Source organism: Emys orbicularis, chromosome 17 (assembly GCF_028017835.1).
Source record: "Emys orbicularis isolate rEmyOrb1 chromosome 17, rEmyOrb1.hap1, whole genome shotgun sequence".
In the NCBI taxonomy this organism is placed as follows: Eukaryota; Metazoa; Chordata; order Testudines; family Emydidae; genus Emys; species Emys orbicularis.
Window position 1 is genome coordinate 17,542,211 of NC_088699.1, and position 23,893 is coordinate 17,566,103.

At 45.4% G+C, this 23,893-nt stretch overlaps 1 protein-coding gene across 1 annotated transcript in view; it reads right to left on the reverse strand.

Annotated features, from left to right (window-relative positions):
* The window catches only part of SPNS3 (SPNS lysolipid transporter 3, sphingosine-1-phosphate (putative)), a 45,978-nt gene that overhangs the window by 922 nt on the left and 21,163 nt on the right, over nucleotides 1-23,893 (reverse strand). The window contains exons 9-10 of the mRNA XM_065418387.1: nucleotides 16,641-16,706; nucleotides 3,554-3,652 (exon numbers count right to left, since the gene is read on the reverse strand). Of these exons, the coding sequence (XP_065274459.1) occupies nucleotides 3,554-3,652; nucleotides 16,641-16,706 (165 nt within the window). The remainder of the gene's footprint in view (nucleotides 1-3,553; nucleotides 3,653-16,640; nucleotides 16,707-23,893) is intronic.

The window sequence follows — 23,893 nt, forward strand, 5'->3', positions numbered from 1 at the left end:
GTAACACACACAAACTGGCCCTCACCGCATCTCAGTATTCACTCGGCTTAGAAGTCTCATGCAGTCAGGTTGTTGCATATGTCCAGAGCTTCCAGTTTCACGTGAGCTGGAAATAGCTGCAACCATGGAAGGTTGTACGGAGTGCTCGTGCAGTGGCCATTAACTCATTTTACTGGGTTTCCTACTTGGTCTCCATAAAACAGGCTTGAGCCACATTTCAAGTTTGTACAAAGGTTTGAGTCATTTCTTGCATTATCAGAATGTCTTCACCCATCCCTCCTCAAAGCTTTTACTTCTGATAGATGGGTGGGTGTCAAAGCTGGCACTGTTGGCAGAAGTAGGCAGAAGCAGGAGTAAGAGACAAGAAGAGAAGGGAAGAGCTATGAAGGGGCTTCAGGGTGAGGAAAGGGAGTCTGATTTTGAGCAAGGAAACGTTCAAGATGAGGTGGGGTGACATGGTCAGAAATGGAAAGGAAGAGGTCTTAATAGTTGCATATTCTATGGAATGGAGAGGGAGGCTGCAGGAGTCATGACGGGCCCAAATGAATGAGTTTGAGCTGTGTGGCCAGATGATGAGTGCTCATTTCAAGATGTTCAATAAAAACCTCAGTATTTAACCTCGCTCGTAGAGCAGAGCTGAGGGATGGATATATAAGGGCAGTTCTTTTTACTCTTACATTGGCCAGTCATAGATCTGATAAGCTAAGTGACTTAAAATATACACAAACAAGAGCCTCTTAAAGCCACACTGATATGATATGATTATTTATGGCAATTTACCCAGATCAGAGTAAGATTAACTGCAAACAGGCAGCCAGAGGTTGTACCATGAGTTTTTGCTAAAATGCAGATTTAACACATTTATTTATTTAAAGCACAATAAGGAAATCTCTGCACCTGAGAAAACAAAATATATAGACTCTGGGTATGCCTACAGTGTAAAAAAACAAACAAAAAACAAAAACAAAATCCCCACAGCAGCGAGTCTCAGAGCTTGGGTATACAGGCTCAGGTTTGCACTACAATGCTAAAAATAGAAGTGTAGAGCCCGCACTCCAGCCCAAGCAGGAATGTCTACATGGTTAGTTTTAGCCTTAGGGCAGGAGCCTGACTCTGTTGACCCAAGCTCTGAGAGTCACTGCCAAGGGGGGGGATCTCCTTCAGAGGGTATGTCTACACTGCAAAAAGAGGCTATTCGCAAGCTTTCCAGAGTGGATTTTTTTTTTAAAAAATCAAGAGCTAGAGGAAGCAGGTTAGCATGCAACAGCAAGCTCTGAACACGGAATATTCCATGTCTGGCCAACGAGATCAGGAATGGGTGAATTTCAGAAGGGTTGATGGTGGGGTTCACACAAGCCTCCCGAAGTCTGATGTTTATCCGAATGTCCTGAGTCTAGAAATTCTGCAGAAAAGAGGCTTTTTGCACAAGAATCCCAGCTGGAAATACAACAGTCTCAGTCATTAACTTATTACGTCTGCTTAGCGTAGTGTGGCTTGCAAGACAGTTACAACATTATGCATCATCACGTAAACAGTTCTAGGAGTAACAGTTGGATAAGACATCGGAGACTTATACTTTTTTTCCTTAAGTGCTTTTAAGCACAATTTAAGAATTCCACACAAGGTAATATATTTGCAAACAGCAACACAACTCAAAAAAGCATTTTGCACATAAATTACAACAGGATGCAGGATGCAACAGGCCTGGGAAATGGGCTTGCAGAAGCCGCATGACAGAACAAAATCTAGACCAGCAGTTCACAGAGCCCTCAACGCATTCAGTAGGAAGCCTCAATCTAGGCCCTTGTGGGCAAGTATCCACACCATAACGCATCACTACAGCTGGCACGAATATGGAACTTAGGAACCTCCACAATGCCAAACAATATGATTCTCCTATCTTGTGGCAGGACTATCTTGGCTGCAGGATTAACTTATCAACTGGGAATCTTATTGGCCATCAGTAGCAGCTGCACCAGGTGAACCAAAGGGAACTTTCCTTCTGGACAGACTGCTAGCAGCTGTGCTACGGTGGTCTCAGCTGGAAGTTGCTATGTGCACCCACATTAGGTTATCCCCTCTGGCTCTGCTTGATGTTATTAGCATAAATTTATGAAGGAGGCAGAACTGAAGTTTCTGGCACAATGCTGAATCCATATGGAATTCAGTTGCCGCACTATAGGTTTTGAAATCCTCCTAAGCAAGAACCTTCTCTTCCCTCTCCTAAACCCCTTCAAAGGAAACTTAAGAACTAAGTAAAGTACCTACTAACTACTTAACACTAACTAGAGAACTATATACAGACTGCCAAATGTGCTTGTCACGACAAGACAAGGGAAATTCCAGCTAACCATCGCTGGCGGTAAGAAGGAACTAAGGGGGTGGCGGGTCAGTAGGGCCCTATATTGAGCGCATGACGGTGCCACTCCAGGGGGTGCCTGGACCGACCCAACGGATACTGCTAGGGGGGAAATCTTCTGGCTGCTATGCACACGTGCGTGCACACACCTGATTGGAACTGACATGAAAAGCACAGCGAAGAACTCAAAGCTCATACCAAGGTGCTTCTTGTAGAATGTGCCGCTGCTGTTCAGGCACTCATGTGCAATGCAGCCTTCCTTAGCTATCCAATAAGAGCTACTGTGTAAAGGTTACTGCACGTCAGAGTGATTTTCAGAGCAGCAGAGCCATAAAATCAAACCCAGCATTCATCAGACCACTCGCATCTACTTTTCTTCAGTGAGCATATTTCTGCCAAATTTCAATTGGCTACCCCATTTTGGCACTGGAGCCACTGAACCTTCCAGTTATTTTTGGAAGTGACAAAGTTCATTCGCACTCCTTGAACTCTTTTCATTTCCCTGGTCTTTCTACCGCTTGTCTTTCGGTGTGAATTTTTTGAAAGTTTGAGTCCAGAAAGGTAACGTTTTGGAAAGTTAGGAGCATTTGAGACCAGGGGCTCGGAATGCCAATCATTATGCAACCTCAGCTACAGTAATCCCCCTGCTATTACAAGAGTTGCATATTTTGAGTTTTCCAGAGGGTATTTTGCAGAATGAGATCTTGCCCACAGATTTTATTTAATTGTATTTTACATTTTGAGGTGCAAAATCATATTTTAGTAGTTCCCATGAATTTGTCCTTTAACCTGGCAGAAAAGTTTTGCACTTGGATTTAAACACTCTGAACAAGTGCCATTGCGATAATCAGACTGCTACCAAATCTTTATGAATTAATATAGCTGATATCAAAGTGAAGTCCTAAGCCTACAGACACTTTTGTACTCAATGGGACTAATGGTATGTATAGAGTTAAGCTTGTACTTAAGGGTTTGCAGAGCCAGGAGACCAATAGTGATATAAAAGCACTTAGTACAGAAGTGCTGGTTTAAGTGCATCTGGATTCCAACTCCACACTGCAAGAAAGACTATTCAAAGCATTTCCAATCTGGGACCAGGAATCAGAGTCTATTCTTCAGAAATTTCCAAACGTTTTATATTAAAAAAGGTTTGGATAAGCTTCAGAGAAGTAGCCATAAAATCCCATTACTTACCACTCCAGTGAGGTATGGGCTGCCTGCATCTCCCAGCAAATGGCTCACGAAAATCTGCAAGGCAATAGCTGTTGACTGGCGCTTTGGTACCACCACATACTGAAACAAAACAAGAGGATCATCAATATTTGAAGAATCAATAATTCCGTGAATGACCTGCACAGATCTACGCTACAGGTAATACTGCCAGCTGCAGCCTACTTTCTGTGATTGGTTTTGAGAAACTATTTGGTGAAAAAAATTCCGAAGAAAGAATGAGGGTGAAATGGGGAGAATGTGACACTCCATTAATAGCCTTCTCCCCCCTTCCTCCTTCTGCCCCCCATAACTGGAGAATAGTTAGCTGGCCACTTCACCTTGAATGGTCCATTGTTTAGCATAAGGTGTTAATACATATTTCAATCTGTTTCACAGATTCTCTCTCTCACCAACAGAAGTTGGTCCAATAAAAGACCTGACCCACACTGTCTCTCAATGCAGCGTATACCGATCCATTCTGCCATGTGATTTTAGCTTTTATAGACGATGCCGAATGATAGCCTTTGTGGCTTTATTGATTTACCCATAAGCAGATATTTGCTCTTCAGTTTTCTATGTAGTTTTACCCACACTACATGGTCAGTTTGCCTAGCCTAGGAGGACTGCATCTTGGATTGAGGGTACTTGTGACTCCAGACTCAGTCTGGAATCTCTGCCAAGACTAACAAGGATGCCAGCTGAGATGAAACGTTATGCATTCCAAGTCACTAGGGATGGAGCTCAAACTTTTCATACAGGGCATCAAAAAGGTGTCAGATGCTGGCAATTCTACCTCTGATGACACACTAAAATTGTTTCCTTTTATTAATCCCTAGAGCCATCCATTCTACCTAATAATATTGCTCAGAGATTGCTTTAATTACACACATTTTAAATAACAAGTTGAAAGAAAAGACAGTTACCTTTTCCATAACTGGTGTTCTTCGAGATATGTTGCTCATATCCATTCCATGTTAGGGGTGTGTGCTCGCCACATGCACTGGTGCTGGAAGTTTTTCCCTCAGCAGTATCCGTAGGGGACTGTCTCTGGCGCCCTCTGGAGTGGCGCCTGCATGGCACGGTATAAGGGGCGCCACCGGCTCCCTCCACCCTCAGTTCCTTCTTGCCAGAAACTCTGACAGTGGGGAAGGAGGGCGGGTTGTGGAATGGACATGAGTAACATATCTTGAAGAACACCAGTTATGGAAAAGGTAACTGTCTTTTCTTCTTCGAGTGCTTGCTCATGTCCATTCCATATTAGGTGACTCCAAAGCAGTACCCCTGGAGGTGGGTAGAAGTTCACAGATGTGTAGAATGCAACACAGCTCTGCTGAACCCAGCATCATCTCTGGCCTGCTGAGCGATGGCATAATGAGTGGTAAACGTGTGAACAGAGGACCACGTTGCAGCTCTACAGATGTCCTGGATAGGGACATGCGCCAGGAAGGCTGCAGAAGATGCCTGCGCTCTCGTTGAGTGGGCTCTGACAATCGGCAGTGGCAGAACACCCACAAGGTCATAACAGCTTCTTATGCAGGAGGTAATCCAATTGGAAATCCTCTGCGAGGACACTGGATGACCCTTCATCCTATCCGTTGTAGCGATGAAGAGTTGAGTTGATTTTTGGAAACGCTTGGTACGCTCTAAGTAGAAAGCCAAGGCCCTCTGGACGTCCAGGGCATGAAGACACCTCTCCTCACTGGTCTTGTGTGGTTTGGGACAGAACACCGGGAGGAAGAGGTCCTGGTTCATATGGAAGGTGGAAGGCTGGGTGGGGCCACAACTGAACCTTATCTTTGTAGAAGACTGTGTACGGAGGTTCTGAGGTCAAGGCTTTAATTTTAGAGACCGGTCTTGACGATGTCACTGCCACCAGGAACGCGACCTTCCATGACAGGTGGGAAAGGGAGCAGGAACCCAGCAGCTCAAAGGGTGGACCAGTGAGCCTAGAGAGGATCAAATTAAGATCCCACTATGGGACAGGAGCCTGTATCTGCGGGAAGAGTCTCTCGAGCCCTCTCAAGAATGGGACCGGGAGCTACTATGAGCCACTTGCCGGGAGGATCGTCCTGAGTAGGGCGACCTTCCTTTTGGAGATAGGCGATGACGGCGCAGCGATGGGCAGTCTCTGGCGCCCGATCGATCCCAGGATCGGTACCGGGCCCTTAAAGATGTCGGGGCCAGTCCTGGAGTCCTTGCTGGGTGGCACTTGCCTCAGAGGGTCTGTGCCAATCTACTGGCGAGGTATGCCTCGAGTCCCTTGATCGGTGCCCCCAGTGCAGGGACTGAAGAGGGCTCCACTGAGCCTGCCTCTCCCATCCTGAGGCGTGACGGCTGCGGGTGGGTGAACGCTGGTGGGACATCCCTCTCGATGGGGAACGGTACCACTAAGGTGTGGACACACGCATAGGTCCCAATGCGGGTTTTCCGTGAGATCAGGGTACCGGAGGAGCTGGTGAGGGTGACACCCGGAGTGTCAGGATTTCCTGAGCTGCCTGAAGGGCTTCGGGCGTCAACGGCACCTGAAGCTGCCCAAGGCCTGCACCGCTATCTGGAGTTGCAGGCAAGGCATGGGATGGGCTGCATTGCTCGACTTGAGCTGGGGCCCAACTTCCCGAGGATGTTGAGCTGCCTGACACAGGTCTTGGCTTGCCCCCTGCCCTCTCCTTTCCCTTGTGGGAGGTAGGAGATCTTCCCCTCACATTCTCTTTCGGCTTCTTGACCGGAGCCGTGGAGGGAGACCGGTGCCAGCTCGTAGACAGCGCCAGGGGAGCACTGCACACAGAGGCCACGGTGCTCGGTGCGGAATCAGACCGCTGCTCCGGTGCCAGCGTTAGTGGCAACTCCATTATGAGCGCTCTTAGAGGGATATTGCGCTCCTTCTTCGTCCTAGGTTTGAAGGACTTGCAGATACGGCACTTGTCACTTATGTGCCCTTCGCCTAAGCACCTTAGGCAGCTGGTATGGGGATTGCTGACGGGCATAGGCCGTTTGCAGTGATCACAGGGCTTAAAGCATGAGGACCGGGGTATGCTCTGACTCCCGGCTGGGTTCAGTTCGGGACTAACAGAGAGTTTGAGAACTACTACTAAGGGTAACTAAGAAAACTACTACCTATGCATAACTATTTTACAGGATTTCAAAGTTTGCAAGAACAGAAAAGAAATCAGCAGATGTTCCAGCACCATCACTGGCGGCAAGAAGGAACTGAGGGTGGGGGGGAGCCAGTGACGCCCCTCAAACTGCACCATGCAGGCACCACTGCAGCGGGCGCCAAAAACGGTCCCCTACGGATACTACTGAGGGAAAGACTTCCGGCACCGGTGAATGCGGTGAGCACACACACCTAATATGGAATGCACATGAGCAAGCACTTGAAGAAGAACATATGTACCTGTGTGTCCAAGACACTGAAAAGCACGGAGATAATTATGGTGATTTTTAAAAATGGAATATGGTCATTTTGGATAATGGAGGAGATAAACTATGGATAAAAAGTATAGTGGGATCCTACATAGTTTGTGACTCTTTTCTGTTCTGACAGTATGTTTACACTATTACAGATAGCCAGGCAATGTATTTATACAGTCCTGAAACACCAGTCTTTTTATCTGGATTAACTTTGACGAGAAAGACACATTCATACATACAGCCCAGAGATAAAACACACAGCCTCAGATCAACTGCAATCAAGCCCAAGCCAACCTGGGGCCCACACATAAATACACAGTGGTACAATGGTAGTGCCACGAGGTCCCAACTGAGATTAGGGTTCCATTGGACTAGGTACGGGGCAGCCAGGATAAGCCTACACCGGGAGAATGGAGAGTGTGTCAACATGTCTTCAACATGTTAAGATGCTATTTTACCTTTATTGTGGACAAGGATAAGTTATATTTTAGAAACATGTCAACTGGTCATGGTTAACCCCAAGGGTAAAATTGTATTTAACAATGTGTTGAAGATCTGTTAACACACTATGTATTCTCCTGATGTAGAAATACCCTGAATATGACAATCCCTGCCACAAAGAGATTACAATTTAAGTAGGCAATTTAAGTAGGCAAAACAAGGAGTAGTTGAGAGTATTATCCCCTTTTACACATGTTCCTAACCAGGGAGGACAAGGCATTGGTATCTAGCTCATTGGAAGTACTGTATTATTGCTGCATGAAACTCTGATCCGAGCAAGTGTGAAAGAAGATCCCTGAGGAGGAAGAGAAGAAGCACCAAACCCTACCTTTACCTAAAGCTCTAATCCCAGGTGATACCCTACCATCAGCCATATCTATGCCAAACTTTCATCATAAACCCCAGGCCTACAGAGTCTTGTTTGGTCTCAGGTTTAATCTCAAACCCAGAAGGTGTTGAAGGACACTAACATGGAGTTCTGTGGGGTTTTAGGCTGCCTGCTTGACTTTGAGATTAATCCCCTACCGGAGGGGGAAAGTGGGTAGAAGCTGTGCCTCTTGCATGGAGTTGACTCCTGTGGACCCCAGACTTGGGCAAGTGCCCCCTGAGGGGACTATAACACACTGGCTAATTGCAATGATATTTCTCTCTAGTGACTGGCCTGGCTACTGCTACCAGCTCAGTTACTCATTTAAAAAAAGAAGGAAAAAAATAGTTGAGTCCAGCCAAGTTTTACTCTGAGTTCAATGAAGCCCAGAAACAGGTCACAGCCACAGGAGTCTGAATTGAACCCACTATAAAGGTGGGCACAGAGGCCCTGAACAACTGAAACCTAATTTCAGCAATGCTAACATCAGCCCAAAATGTAGGGATTCTGGCACCAGAGCATCAGCAGGACTTTTCCCTGAAGAATAAAGACCTTTGGGAAAGGTCTTCAAAGCTGTTTGAATGAGGATAGACAATGTAACTGCATTACAAGTCAATCCTAGAGCTCCAAGGTTCAGATAGACAGCTCTGGTGTTGCGGCCCTCTCCAACCCTTGAAATTTGAGGTTAGCCCTTTGCTAGAAGAATCTGAAGCCTCAAAATTGAATGAGCTGCTTATCCTGTTCCCAACTCACTATATTCACTTATAACACTTAGTTTCAGACATGTGAAATTCAGTCTGTTAGTTTCTATTGGCTGCCTAGCCCTCTAAATGCTGCTTAATTGGCACCCTCTTCCCTTCCAAAGCAGTGCTACTGGGATGAAGCACTCTTATGCAGAGAGGCAGGCAAAATTCTGTTCCAGGACAGCATTCGGAGCCTTTGTATCATTACCCTCTAACAGATGTTTAAGGGACTCGGATGTTTATCCCTTTCCTCTTACATGAGGTTGCTGAAAATCCACCCCGGGATTAAAGCAACCCTTGGATTTTACAACCAGATGAGGCAACACCAAAGCTCCAGATCCAAACATACCTGAAGTTTGGGAACTTCTCTGGACTTCACAGTTGAGGCTCCTCTCCATCCAGTAAATGACTGGAGAGAAGCGATGTAACATTATATTCCTTTCTCTGTGTTTTGTGGAAGGACAGTTTCTTCTGTTAAAGGCTCATGTGCTTAAAATCTTAGATGAGACAGAACCAGACAAGGACACAGTGCTGCATTGTTAATTATTAACATTCTTCTCATAAATATAGAAACCGTCCCTCACCTTAGGGCATCTCATAAAGTATTTAATGTGATGGCTGGTGTTTTTCTTTCTAAACCCAAAGTGCCTGCATTAGCTACTATGAGAAATGAAGTATTTGTTTCTTGTCTGTGTAAAAGGGAGCTAACAAGCAAGGCAAAGAAGTCTTAGAAAAAGATCTGCTTTCATGTTTGATGTGCACGTGAAGTTCATGAACATGCTTTGTGTCTGTTTATGCGTCTCCTTCCATCTAAAGAGATCCCAGAGCCCTTGACAGAGGAATCACTCCACTCATCACTGAAATGCAGCTACACTGCACCAACAACACTCCACCATCACATATAACTGCTTCAGCTGAAACTGAAGGTGGAAATTAGGAAGGCTACAAGTAATTACTCAAGTTAGTTTTGGCCAGGACCCCAGGGTTAACACCCATACTCTTGCAAAAAGGACCATACGCTCTTTAATTACCAGAAGAGGTCAGGTTCTACACATGAACGTTTTATGCAGTTATACCAGTATCGCTTATTCCTGTATTGGAAAGAGAAATTAGCTTAACCGGTATAATTGCGTCCACACTACAGGCTGGATCAGTGTAACTATTTTGGTTCAAAATAAAATGTATCTCCCAACTGACATAGCCATGCCAGTACCAAAAAATGGGTGAATAGAGCAGGCCTCAATTTTACATCTTTAAGAAATCATCTGCACTAGCCCCAAAACTTCCCTCCACACCATGTTGAGGCACTGGGTTCAGCACGAACACACAGAAGAGCACTGCCTAGCTCAGGGGTTGGAAACCTTTCAGAAGTGGTGGGCCAAGTCTTCATTTATTCACTCTGATTTAAGGTTTTGCATGCCAGTCATACATTTTAACATTTTTAGAAGGTCTCTTTCTATAAGTCTATAATATATAACTAAACTATGGTTGTATAAAGTAAATAAGGTTTTTAAAATGTTTAAGAAGCTTCATTTAAAATTAAATTAAAATACAGAGCCCCTCGGACTGGTGGCCAGGACCCAGGCACTGTGAGTGCCACTGAAAATCAGCTCGCGTGCCCCCTTTGACATGCGTGCCATAGGTTGCCTACCCCTGGCCTAGTTAGTAAATACCAATCCTTGTTGTACCTGGGTTTTCCATAAAGGTCCCCATTTGGGGTCTAACCAGGCAGGTAGCATTGACTGCTGTTGGCATCACTTTATAATTCAATTCTAGTGTTCGCCACATGAAAAGCCCCTTCCCTCATGTGTTATTCAGACACGAGTTTGTATATGCTGCTTTAATAGTGGGCATCTTACTTCAAACATTATGCCTACACAAACTGGAAGCAAAATAACCAAGGCCATGTCTTGACAGCTGAAAAAGGTGTGTCTGTTTACGGTAAGATAACTAGTACATGTTAGTTATCTTGCCATAAAGTCCCAGTGGAGATAAAACGGAGGTACTTTTTACTGTGGGCTTGGCTACACTCGAAACTCCAAAGCACTGCCGCGGGAGTGCTCCTGCGGCAGCGCTTTGAAGTGCGAGTGTGGTCGTGCACCAGCACTGGAAGAGAGGTCTCCCAGCGCTGCAGGTACTCCACCTCCCCGAGGGGATTAGCTTACAGCGCTGGGGCACTGTTTACACTGGCGCTTTACAGCGCTGTAACTTGCTGCGCTCAGGGGGGTGTTTTTTCACTCCCCTGAGCGAGAAAGTTGCAGCTCTGTAAAGCGCCAGTGTAGCCAAGGCCTGTGAGGTAGGTAGGCATAGTCAGCCACAGGGAGGGAGGGAGGGAGTGTGTGTCTGTCTGTCTTTCTGAAATGCATATATGCTCTAGTTCAAAATTCTATGACCTGTGTCATACAGGAGGTCAGACTAGATGATCACAGTGGTCCCTTCTGACCTTGGAATCTATGAATGTTAACCGTGTAGATAGGTGACGTTAAAACTGCCTGCATTTTGTCACCATTAGGATTTTATAGGAGCTAACTATTACATTATCTCTCTTGCTGTGAACACAACTCTTTGCTGGTGAAGTGAAGACTTTTTTTTTAAATTCATGCCACTAGTTATTTTGGTGTGAGTCTGTGTGTGGATGCTTTTTTGAAAATAAAAATGTCCTATTTAGATATAACTGGGCACTTAACCTAAGTACGTGTCCACACACACAGAGTTGCCCCAAAGTAAATAACTAGTGGCATGAATTACAACCAGTTGAGTTATTTCAGTTCCAGCTTGTGTGTAGATAAGCCCTTTCTACATCTAGATAACAGCTTTATGTTGAGTAATGTTATAGGTTTAACCGCTGACCTTCATTTAAAATAACTGCAAGAGACAATCAAGCCCAGATCGCTGCCCAAAACAAAGGGATAAGTGAGTCAGCTCAGGAATTTACAAAGCTGGATAGATGAACTTTGCTTGCTATCGTTTTGGCTAAATGTATGGTGTGCATGGCAGGAGAGAGAGAGAGATACATTGTGTGGCCCTGTGAGAAGCTGAGAGAAAGGTTTGGGGTTGGGTACTGGCCGAAAGAAGTTTGGACCTGTGAGGCAGGAGACAGTCTCTTATTGTTGTTTGATTGTTCCTATATTTGGGGAAACAGGATTTGTACATTTTTGAAAATCAACCAGATGGCCTCAAACAAAACCTGGCTTCATCATCAATTTCTCCTCCTAGTGCAAACAACCAGCAAGGCCCCAAATTTGACTAGCCATTTTGGTCAAAACCGTAAGATGCCTTATACTGTTTGGGTCCTAGAAACATGGCCATGGCTACAGTAACTGACGTGTTCAATATCCCTTGTGTCTGGCAATGTGGGAAGCTGGACTCCTGCCACACGTATTGTGTGTGTTTATGTACCTGGCTATCTGCTATAGAAGAATATATATTATTAAGGATACTGGGCTAGATGGACCCTTGGTCTGACCCAGTATGGCTCTGTGGGGGTGAGAAAGTTCATTCTCGATGGCCCAAGAGGTCTTTGGCCTATCTGGAAAGACTGTCAAGGTGCCAGTTGGTGCTTAGTGGCTTTGGGGGAAGGATCCTTTTCTCCAGGGACAGAGACCAAAAAGATTGCCCGGAATGCCCGCACACAATTATAAATCGGTGGGTAACGGTGCCATGCTACAGTGAGTAAGGCACTGGAGTGGAGTCAAGGACTTAGGTTGTATTCTCGACTCCATTTCCCATCTCTACAAGCAACTAATGATGCCAACTATACACTGAATGATATAGAGATGAAAAGTGTTAAGAATTATTGAACAAGCATCCTAGAAATTGAAATCTCTATAGCCCAATTCAATACCTTGCACCCATTCATTTCCACTGATGCTGCAGTCACTCAACTGAAGAGATTTCCAATATCCAGAACTACAAGGAGTGAATGGAGTGGGGCTGCTAGGAGAAGTAGTAAACAAGAATGAAGAGGAGAGATAAGGTTCATCTTATGGTTTCACTCATATATAACATTAAGTGTTATACACTTGTACAGTTCATTCTGTCAGAGTCTGACTGGACATGATGTTTGCTAATGAAATGGGAACTGAGTGGAGCACTCTTCCTCCTACTAGCACATAATGCAATAAGGAATTTGTCAGGAATAGAACAAACCAAGCACCCCCACACAAAGGCTTCTGAATCATGTGTCATAATATCCTGCTTATCAAAGGAGATGTCCTAGACACGCACTCATTCTCACTGATTCCAGTGGCAGCCTGCAAGTCATCTCCTGGGAGATCCAGTCAGGATTCCTTGTCAGATAGGCATAGGCGTGCACACGGGGTGTGCCGGGTGTGCCCAGGCACACCCTAATGCAGGGGTGGGCAAATGGCTCCACTCCCCGGCGCGGCAAGCCACGGGGTCCGCACTCCCGGGCTGGAGCGCCCGGCCGAGCGCAGCAAGCCGCCAGCCCCTCCCCCGCCTTCCTCCCTCCCCTGGAGCCATGCCGCGCGTGCGCAGCGCTCTGGGAGCCGGGGCTGCGCACTCCCGTGGGGCAGCATTTGGCTCCACAGTGAGGCAGACATGCTCCCCCCTCCACTGGAGCCATGCCGTCGCGCGCAGCGCTCTGGGGGCCGGGGCTCCGCTGGGAGTCAGACACGCTCCCCCCTCCCCATGAGCCATGCTGCCGCGCGCGCAACGCTCTGGGGACCGGGGCTGTGCGCTCCCGCGGGGCAGTGTTTGGCTCCGCAGGGAGTCAGACATGCTCCCCCCTCCACTGGATCCATGCTGCTGCGCGCAGCGCTCTGGAGGCCGGGGCTCCGCTGGGAGTCAGACACACTCCCCCCTCCCCTGGAGCCATGCCGCCATGCGCAGCGCTCTGGGGGCCGGGGCTGTGCGCTCCCGCGGGGCAGTGTTTGGCTCCGCGGGGAGGCTAGGAGCCTCATCTCATGGTAAGGGGTCTGGGGCCAGGGGGGTTGGATAAGGGGTGGGGGCAGTCAGGGGACAGGGTGGGTTGGTTAGGGGCGGGGGTCTCTGGAGGGGGCAGTTAGGGAGCAGGGGGGATTGGATGGGGCATGGGAGTCCCGGGGTCTCTCAGGGGGCGGGGGGGTGGATAGGGGTCAGGGCAGTCAGGGGACAGGGAGCAAGGAGGGTCCTGGGGGGGCAATTAGTGGGGGGGTTCTCTGGAGGGGGTGGTCAGGGGACAAGGAGCTGGGAGGGTTGGATGAGTCAGGAGTTCTGGGGGGGGCTGTCAGGAGGCAGGGGTGTGGAGAGGGGTTGGGGGAGGCAGGGAGCAGGGGGGTTGTATGGGTCGGGAGTTCTGGGGGTCCTGTCTGGGGGCGGGGAGCGGTTGGATAGGCATGGGAGTCCCAGGGGTCTGTCTGGGGGAGGGTGTGTGGATAAGGGTCGGGGCAGTCAGGGGACAGGTAGGGGGTAGGGTCTTAGGGGGGCAGTCAGGGGACAAGGAGCAGGGAGGCTTAGGTAGGGGGTGGAGTCCTGGGGGGGGCAGTTAGGGGCAGGGGTCCCAGGAGGGGGTAGTCAGGGGACAAGGAGCAGGGGGGCTTAGGTAGGGGGTGGAGTCCTGGGGGGACAAGGAGCAGGGGGGGAAGTCAGGGGGTGGGAAGTAGGAGGGAGTGGATGGGGGCGGGACTAGGGCAGGGGCGGGGCTCCCTGGGTGCACACCCTAATGAAATGGGCTGTGCACGCCTATGCAGATAGGCAAAGTGCCCCAAACAAATGTCTTAATTTACAGGGCCTGTTCACTAACAATACAAGTGTGGATGCTGCAGCATGTGCTTCAGTGCTGGCTGCACAAGACTGGGTATGTTCCCAGGAGAGCTGCCATTCACACTCCCAGCTGTGACACACACACAAATGTACCCATATACTTCATGAGCCTCTCCCAAACCAGACAAGCTGACCTAGTCCCAACCCAAAGGCTCCAGCCAAGACATCTTCCTCACCCCAAGCTGCCGAAGACCTCCTGTGCACACACTGACACCCCACAAGTAAATGTGCTCTTCCCCAGGCTGCCTTCTTCCCTCATGACTGTTGTCTTGGTTGTTCACTTTGGTAACCAGACTCATACACATGGAGACTCCATCTAACCTCTCTAGATGAGAGCCATGAAGGAGCTTGGCACCTCTCCATTCACACAAGTTATTATGTGTGTACATTAGTTCTCTTCATTTTTAGTGCTGGGGGGAAGGGGCACAGAGGTTGCTACATTCAATACATCTTAATTCAATAGCCACAAAAGAGCATGAGTCTTATCATTCAGTCAGCATCTTCCTTTGTCTGCAGCTCCACAGGTTGCAGGATAAATAAAGCCTGAAGATATTTTCTGGATAGCAACACCACTTGGGGAGAAAAAAAGCCACTTTCATGGAAAATAAGAACAGCCATTCCCAAGTCCAGCGGTATTATCAGCAACTGTCTGAACGATACAAATGACAATACATATATATAAAAAAACCAAGATTAAATGGTTACTGTGTCGCTCTGCAGCCAAGATGATAGCATCAGTAAACTGAACCCACATGGCTTTTCAATGCAATGGATACAATTCCTAAGTTATAGTTGCCTTGATTGAGCAAAGACACAACAAGTGACCTAAGTGAAGATTTGTGTAACCAGGAAAATGAGAATTACTGAAGTTTACAATTTAAGATTACCTCACAAAGCATTCTCAGAAAATAGCTTACTGCACTTTGCCCCGATGGGCATTTAGTCGCTAAAAAAATGGTGGCAGACCTCTGCACTGGCAAGTGGAAAAATTAAAAGGTTTGGACCTGACAGGTGTAGTGTCACCTTCTATCACGGCAAAGAGTGTATCAAAGTTGTGACTTGCTTGGTCTTTTGAGTTTTTAAACTAGCTTTCTAGTTTGACCTACTGCATAATAGAATAGGCCGTAGAAGTTTACCCAGTAAGAAGGTGTGATTGTGCACTCATTGTGAACGTGAACTCCTTTATAGAGTAGCAATGTTAGCAGACAGTCCCCGTTAAAGAAAAGAGTCACAATGGAAAGAAGACGTCAATATTGAGAGGGGAATTCAGCAAGTTGTTATTGAATAGGCAAAGAAAGCAAGGACGGACTGACTGAACGAACCGACAGAAGGGTCACCTGAAGGCAAGCGCTGATGGGACTGGTGTCCATCAGGACACTGACTGACAGCATTAGTGATAACAAAAGTATATTATTAATCACACTTGATTAGGCAGCAATCGTCTTCCCTATCTCCACCACAGCTACTGTCCCAAGATGATGCACACTCCAAATGCATGAAAAGAATGATGCCCAAGTCCCAGCGTTGTGCCTAAGCTAGTCTCTCCACATGGCAGCAGCGTGGCAGCAAAGCCATTGTTCCGAGGGGCTTTTGAGTTCATGCTGCAAGTGAATTTATTGTCACTGAGCATGTCCCTTCATGTACACCTTCAGCAGAGATCACTAATGACAGCATAATGTCCATCTGCTAGAACACTTTTCCCCCTTCCAGAGAGTTAATGGTCTCAAAATGTTAAATATCTGGGCTTAAAATTACAAAGCAAGTGACTCCACCTCATTTCACCACTTTGTCAATTATCAGGAAATTCCTCTATTCCCCAAAACAGTGCACACAGCTTTCAGCGTTTACAGATCAAATTAATAAACAGTGCCACATTTCCAAAGTGTTAGGAAAACAGCGAAGTTCACTACACTACTGGGGGTTCCAGTAGTGACACCGCAAGCCAAGGAGAGTAACAATGCATATTTCATCAGACTTCCCTAATAAGCAATTTTCTTTAGAAAACAGTGATTTAAAGATGTTGAGTTTTCCCCACTTGGATCTCTTATTCAAAGCCATTTCAGCACAAACGTAAAACATTTGAATATGGGCAGTGAAATGGAGTCTCTTACTTGTGGTACAGGCCAACTTTTAGTGTTAATGGGGTACCAAAATTATGGTATTCTTGGGAGGAGACAAAAGGCTTAGTAGGAGAAGCAGGTACTTTGAGTACACAGATTTGAGAACAGAATTAAAATGATCAGCACAAACCATACAATGGCAGGAAGAATGAACTTGAACTTACCAGTAGTATGTCCGCCACAATGGCCCAGTTTAAGGCTAAAAAAAATTCTCCAAGTGCAATAAAAATCTGAAAAAACAAAAACAAAACAAACCATAGTAGCTCTGTTTGACAGATTGACTTTCTGTACCATAAAGTGGCTAGGTGAGTTCACCAAAGTGTAATTACACTTTGCTATGTTAATGAGAGGTGCTGTACATGAAAATCTTTTTACAAACCTCAACTAAGCATCCTAACACCCCCAGAGATAAATGCAAATAAATGCAAATAAATGCAAATTTAAAAATGCATTTTAAAGATGGGGAAATGGAGGCACAGAGAGTAAGTGACTTGCCAAACATCACATCTTGTCAGTGGCAGAGTCAGGGACAGGAGTCATGAGTCCTCACTCCCAATCCCCAAACTCTCAGACACATAAAACAGAAGGGACAGGTTTAGGTGTAGCAGATGGGAGCAAGCATTTCAGAACCCAGTCAAAATAAATAAATAAATAAATAAATCAAACCAATAGCGCGGCAGGAGCGCCCCACAGTGAGATGAGTTTTAAAATGAGCTCCATGTGGTGCTTTTGGCCAGGTTTCTAAATGAAACCAACAGGATGACTCTGTGCCGGCAAAGTTCAAGTACTGCACTCAGAGGGCTCTTCCCAAGAGGAGGGAGGAACTGGCTCCTAGACACAGCCAGCCCAGACTCCTTGGATCACATCCCTCTTATGGTACCCTGTGGGGATTCCCTAATTCACCGCAGATGGGCCACTACACACTTCCCACTATGCTGGGTCCCTAATAAATCTTACATCTGTGGTCTTGGAAAGTATTAACCCTCTCCCTGCCAGTCCCTAGATATGGGTTTAAATCAGGTTGTGTGGACCAAACCGCATCTGATGGAAACACCACAAGATTAAAAAGTTAACCTGTAACAGTGTATAGTATATAAAGCAGTATAAACAAGTCATTGTCTGTATTAAATTTTAGTTTGTACTGACTTTGCTAGTGCTTTTTATGTAGCCTGTTGTAAAACTAGGCGAATATCTAGGTGAGGAACTGGCTCCCCCCTGGAAGACCTCTGTGTACGCCCAGGGATAGTGTACCTCTGGCTGAGAACCACTAAGTCCAGTGGTTAAAGCAGGTGCTTATGTGAACAGCCTGTAATCACTGTACTGATGGCATAGTTACAGATCTGTGACTTTGTTTTTCTTCTCATTTTTAAGAATTGTGGGTGAATTTACAGTTAAAGCACGTGCAGGAAGATGCTGTGGCAAGCTTTCCTCCCTCGTTAGCCCATGCACCTCAGTACTGACCTACCTCCTTGGAAGCCCAGTTGTGCTATGATTCTGGGGAATGACACCCACCAAAAGGGATCATTTATAGAAGTTGTGAGAAGCAGTTATCATCACACTGGAGGCTAGAAATGTCAGGCCAGGGATCTGCTTGCAGAGCTTCCAGTCTAGACAGACATACGGACCAAAGAGGAGGGGGGATGCAACAAGAGTCTCTCCTTTGTTCAATCAATTCAAACTAGTTCTAGTTCACTTACATTAGAAGTTCAGCTCGTGTAACTGAAGTAAGGCTAGCGGTGGACTCTCAGTCACAGCCGAACCTTATGGGTAGGCTCTTCCCAGGGGAGTTAGGATTCTGGGTGGACTCATTAGAGAGAAGGGCTAGCTGTGAAGTCTGACCTGCGTTTGGATGCTGAGTCATTCCCGCCCCCTAAAGTTCAGAGGGATGTGGATACAGCTATAATCCAGGCCTATCTCCTTCCAAGATGCTTAATAAAGCAGTTTCCTAATTTGCCTCTGCACCCATTAACTCTGAACTCAGCTAAATGAAACTTAAGCAACCTACTACAATAGAAATGCTATTCATTGAACAGACCGTGACCAATACCAATATCCCTGGCTCAGGATGTATCAGCACCTGTGTTTATGTGCACAGCCCAAATGACACTGAAGTAACAGGAGCCTTTCCTTTTACTTCAGGGGGAGGTGGACTGGGCTATAACCCACTGTGCCAGAGTACTAACTGTAGGACCCTGGTCACTTAGGTAATGGCATAACAAAGAAGATTACAGGCTTAACTGGAGGCAGTTAACCTATTATGAGAGACTGTTGACACTTGGGGGCAATGATTGGGCTAATGAGGTAATTAGCTCAATAAGGGAAGCTATGTAATTGGCAGGAACAGGAATGAAGGGGAGAGTTTAGAGAGCGAACTGGGTGGAAAGCTCCTCCTGACATATGCCCATACTATGCTCGGCGATGCTAGGAATCTAAAGATTGAAGATACACATGGGGGAAAAGCAAAAGACTGTGCGTATATTGTGACTACACAAGAATACAAACAGGCCTGGCAGCACGGTACATGGGGTAGCTGAGGGAGTGCCCTGTCACATCTGACCTTGCAGACTTGGATGCAGTCTCTTTTCCAGTTCCAGATAGCCCATAAACTGTACAAAAATGCTTTCTGTGCCAGTCTTAGCTGGGCAGCAAGCAATACGTTCATTACAGCACTTTGGACCAAACCCACAATGAAACATGTCTGTTAATATGGGTAGCAATATCATACAACTCTGCCTATGTCAAGCCACCTGGCTATAATCACAAATACCCTAGCACCTTGTGAACATTAGAGAACACTAGCCCTTCTCTGCCTCAACCCAAACTACCATGCTTTCGTTAATTTCTCCCTGGACAGTCCTAACTGATCATGTGCTAGACAAGTCCCTTACTTCCTCTCTTTTACTGGTGCCACGAAAATTCAACTGGATCATTATCTGTAATGTGATACTTTAGAATCACTGCAGATTGAGGGAGCGGATTTCAGTACTGGAAAGGGGCTTTCTGCAAGTGTTTGCATGCAGTTGAGTCCTGCTGTGCAGCTTAAGCGTTATGCAAATCCATCCATCCTGCAGCAGGTTATAAGAGGCAGTGCAGGTTCAAGTGATGTAGAGAAGAGACACTGAAAGAAAGTGGAGATTTATGGAAACACTGAAAGAAAGTGGCAGATCTTTTGGATCTAGAAGAGGTGTGTGTTTGTGTAGCGATTAGAACCAAAGGATTGAAAGAGTCCAGGACACTACTAACACACTATGGACTTCAGCAATTCACTTATCCCTGTTTTATAGAAGTAGCAGGTTAATACTACACATCTCCCTTACAGGGGACTCATGATGCTTTGCATTTGTAAAATAATTTGAGATTCAGGGATGAAAGGCAGTATAGTAGGACAAGGCATTATATATAATGTACATGCACCAAAAAAAGAGGACATGTGGAGCACATCTGTCATACAGAAATATAATAACTTTAAACCGTAAAATCTAGTGTTAAAATCAAAGTGGAAATAGGTCCAGACACTTCCTCCAGCACAAGGACGTGCCAAACAAGGTGCTGAGAAAGAGGGCCAAAGAGGGAAGTCAAAAATGAACTGGGCCAAGAGTATTACAAGTGGTGGGACTGACATGAGCTGGAGGAGCAGAGAAACAGGGATAAAGAGTTACAGCATGCTACAGCAAAGGCCCCAGGCCCTACAGCTCCATACAATTCCACTAGAGTAGTTTAGATCATTATTAAATACTTTGTACTATTCCATATTATTAGATCTATTTAGTTCTGGTAGTATGAGTGATTCCACCTTGGCCTAACAGAGTTCATTTTTAAGGTCTCATGCAGATAGTAGTTTTAGCTCAGAGTGGAAAAATATTACCCCAACCAGCTTTGGGATGCAATACCTAAAGCTGCAGATTCACGTTGTTATCTGTTCTTGAACTAGCACCAATTTTATTTCCCCACCTATGGTATAAATGCAGCATGGTACATCCCAGATATACTCACCATCCAGCTGCACACAGGAGTATAGAGATTTTGTGTGTGTTTCTTTTTCCTGGTTCAGGGAAATAGATCCTGGAAGTACTTTACTCACACAGAGAAGCCACACACAATGCATTATTTATGTGCACCCTGCTATTTCTGCCATTCCCCAATGCAGCCTCAGACTTCTCAAATCACTGCTCTAAATGAATATGGGGAATGGCTCTGTCAGAGCTACAGACAATCTTGGTTGTTTTGTGGCAAGTCAGCCCTCATCTGTTAATAAGTATAACGGTTTGGAGTGTCTGTCCAAAACAACAGGGAAAGCCCAGCTACGGTACTGTTCAGACCACAGAGTCAGCTGAGGTCCTATATACAGTACTAGGAGTCAGCAATTAGTTATATTGAAATGGTTATAAGATTCTACAGTAACCGGGTTATTATTTTATTAGGATTAATGCTGTGAATGAGGTATTTGTATTCTTATATAGCACCTATAAAGTAGACTGAACGCTGTACTATGATATTTAAACATGAAATGAGATTCAAGAAAGCCCTGTTATAAGTCAGTCACGTACCTTGTGACATACCATTAACAAATAATCTTCCACGATTGTCTTCAAACTGACTAATAAATGCATTGCAACAATGGCTTGCGAAGCTAGATCATATCTGCCTGCCATACATAATAGGCTAGATTTATCCCTCCTCCAACAACTGAAGTCAAGGGAGTTGCACCAAGGATGCACATTTGGTCCATTATTTAAGTCTTAATGGTTCCCACCTTGCCTCAAATACATTATGTTTTACATTAGTGGCCCTAAATACTGCATATTTAGTACAGCTGTAGCGTTTGGGCAAGAACTTGGTAGCCATGTGTACTGTATCAAAGGAGATTTGTATCACTTTCTCTGCCCTCATTTTTAAGCCCCCTTTCTTTCCCCCCCTCCCACCCTCCACTGGATTCCAGCACTGTGCCCACTCCAATTGTCTATTTCCTTTCCCTGTTTCCCTTCCCAGTCCCTGACAAATGGGCAATTTAAAGCCGGATGGTAGTTTACATGGCACATGGGCTACAATTTCTATGTGAAGGGACCGTCAGCTTTGAAGAAAAGACTTACATCAGCCCTGGAAGATTGTGAATAGGAACAGCAACATGCGCAGCATCTGTCTCCCTGGGGTTCCCTATAACCGTCCTAGAAAAAAACTAAATCCCCTGTGATTTTTTTCCCTGAAGAGTTTCGGAAAGGTATTTTAAGGGCAGCCAACATGCTGTTACATTGTCAAATGAAAAATAAAATAGATGAAGGAATCAAGTTTATACGAAATCCGTTCCAGCAAGATCTATCTAGGGAAGAGTCAGAGTAGCAATTAATGGGCTGGTTTAAGGAAAACATGGTGCCTCTTTCCTAAACAAAGTAAAAGAGTCACTTGGGCAAGAAGCAGACATCACACATAACCAAGGAAGTCTAAGTGCAGGCCACAGGTACTAATCCCACCGGATTGCAGCAGTCGGTGGCTAAGAAGAGAGTAGCTGCAGGTTGGCTCAAAATTTGGCTTCACTGGGGCAAACTCAGTCCTAAGGTCATTTAAATCCAGTTTGAATTCAGCCCTCGTTGTAATCTGGCTCTTGATAAATAGCTAAAATTCAAACATAAAAACTTATCAAGGCACTAAGGAGACAGTACTCGATGCTACAGACAAGTATACTCCTTTTCTGTCAGCATAAGGAAACTTACAGCTTTGAATGGTGGAATAGATTCAGACAGGTGATCTAAACCAAACTACATCCTGAGATGGAACAAAATTCAGACAACTTTGTTGCAATTTGCACTACCTGCACAAAAACTAATTTTGAAATCAAGAATTGCTGAACTATGCAGACAGAAAGCAGAGGAAAGAGACTGTTCTAATGGCATCTCCAATCCAGCTGCCACAGGGAAATACTGAAAAAGTCTTGAAATACTTCCATTTCAACTTCCACCAGAGGTTTCTTGTAAGTTTGGATAGACAACACAAGGCTGATGTTCACCCACCAGCTACCTACAGCCAAAGCAGCCTTCATAATGTATTCAGATATGGACAGAGCAATACAGCAAGCACTCTTAAGAAACTATGTGAAGCATGCAGTTTTTGCCTCAGTAGCTTTCTTATACTGTAAGATATAGACTAGTTTCCTGGCCTCCATGTGGCTGAATTAACAGTGATGGGAAAGCCAGCTTCTCTGCCTGCTTCCTACACCACGGAAAGCTCCAATTCAGTGGGAGCTTTGAGTCAGATGCACCAGCTGGCAGTCCACCCCAATTCTCACACCATTATGACTTATGCCAGATGGAGTTTGGAAAGAAAAAAAAACAGCATAGTAAGTATTGGGAAGGGGAACAGTTAGGCAGCTGTACTTGTAAGAATCAGAAGAAACAGGTGGCAAGACTACACAGACCTCAATAAATAAATAAATAAAAGTATAATATATTATAATATATTCTTCTATCTGTATAGAGAAGCTGCAGCATTTAAAGACCCAGTGGCCTGTATTTGCGGGAGGGTGGAGAAGGAGGAGAGAAGGGAGAAATTATGGCTGTCCATATCCCACTCTGGGATTTCCTCCCAAATCCTGAGAACAGAGTGCTGGATGCCAACCTCTATTCAGAGGAGGATTCTGCCAATATATTTTGATGGGGATGGTGGTATGTTCCTCCACCCTTTAAAACTACGAGATTTTTGTGTGAAAAATGTTTTTCATTCATGAAGATTTTCATCTCATGCTGCTTGGTCGTCATTTGATGTCTCATGCAACAACTAGGGAACAGGAGCTGACAAACCCCTTTGAGCAAATGAGTTTTCATCCAACCATCCGTAGTCAGAAATAGAGGCCGTGAAGGGAGAGAGAAGCACTATGATAGGCTGGCAGAATCATCTATAATGTTTGTTAACGTTAGTGCAATACGCAGTTATGATTGTGTGCTGCACCTTTAGGTGTAAAAATGTCTGCTAGCGGCAGGACTGTAAACAGATTTGAGATAGAGGCTCTTATAAAGAGAAAGCATGCAGATTCTCAAGACAATTATATTCTCTGCCATTTACCTCCGCATACCTGAATCTTTTTTTTATTTATTTATTTATTTTAAGTCAAGTCCACATTTTGCTCTGTGTGCATGAAAAATTCATCCTCTTTCCCCCTTAAGTGTCAGTGGTCTTTCACTGGGATTTTAGATTGCTGAAGAGGCAAAAGGAAAACCTTTTTGAACAAAAGCTATTTTTAGAAGAGAAAGCACTGTGAAAGCACCCTTTTTTGCAGTGAAGTGTTGATTACTGTAATTAACTTTACATGGATCCTATTGTTTATGTTAATTCTGGTAATGGTGGATCTAGAGTCATTGGAGAGGGCTTGGGATTCCTTTCATAGCTGTTAACAGATTATTGCTAAAATAAGGTTTGCATTCAGTTC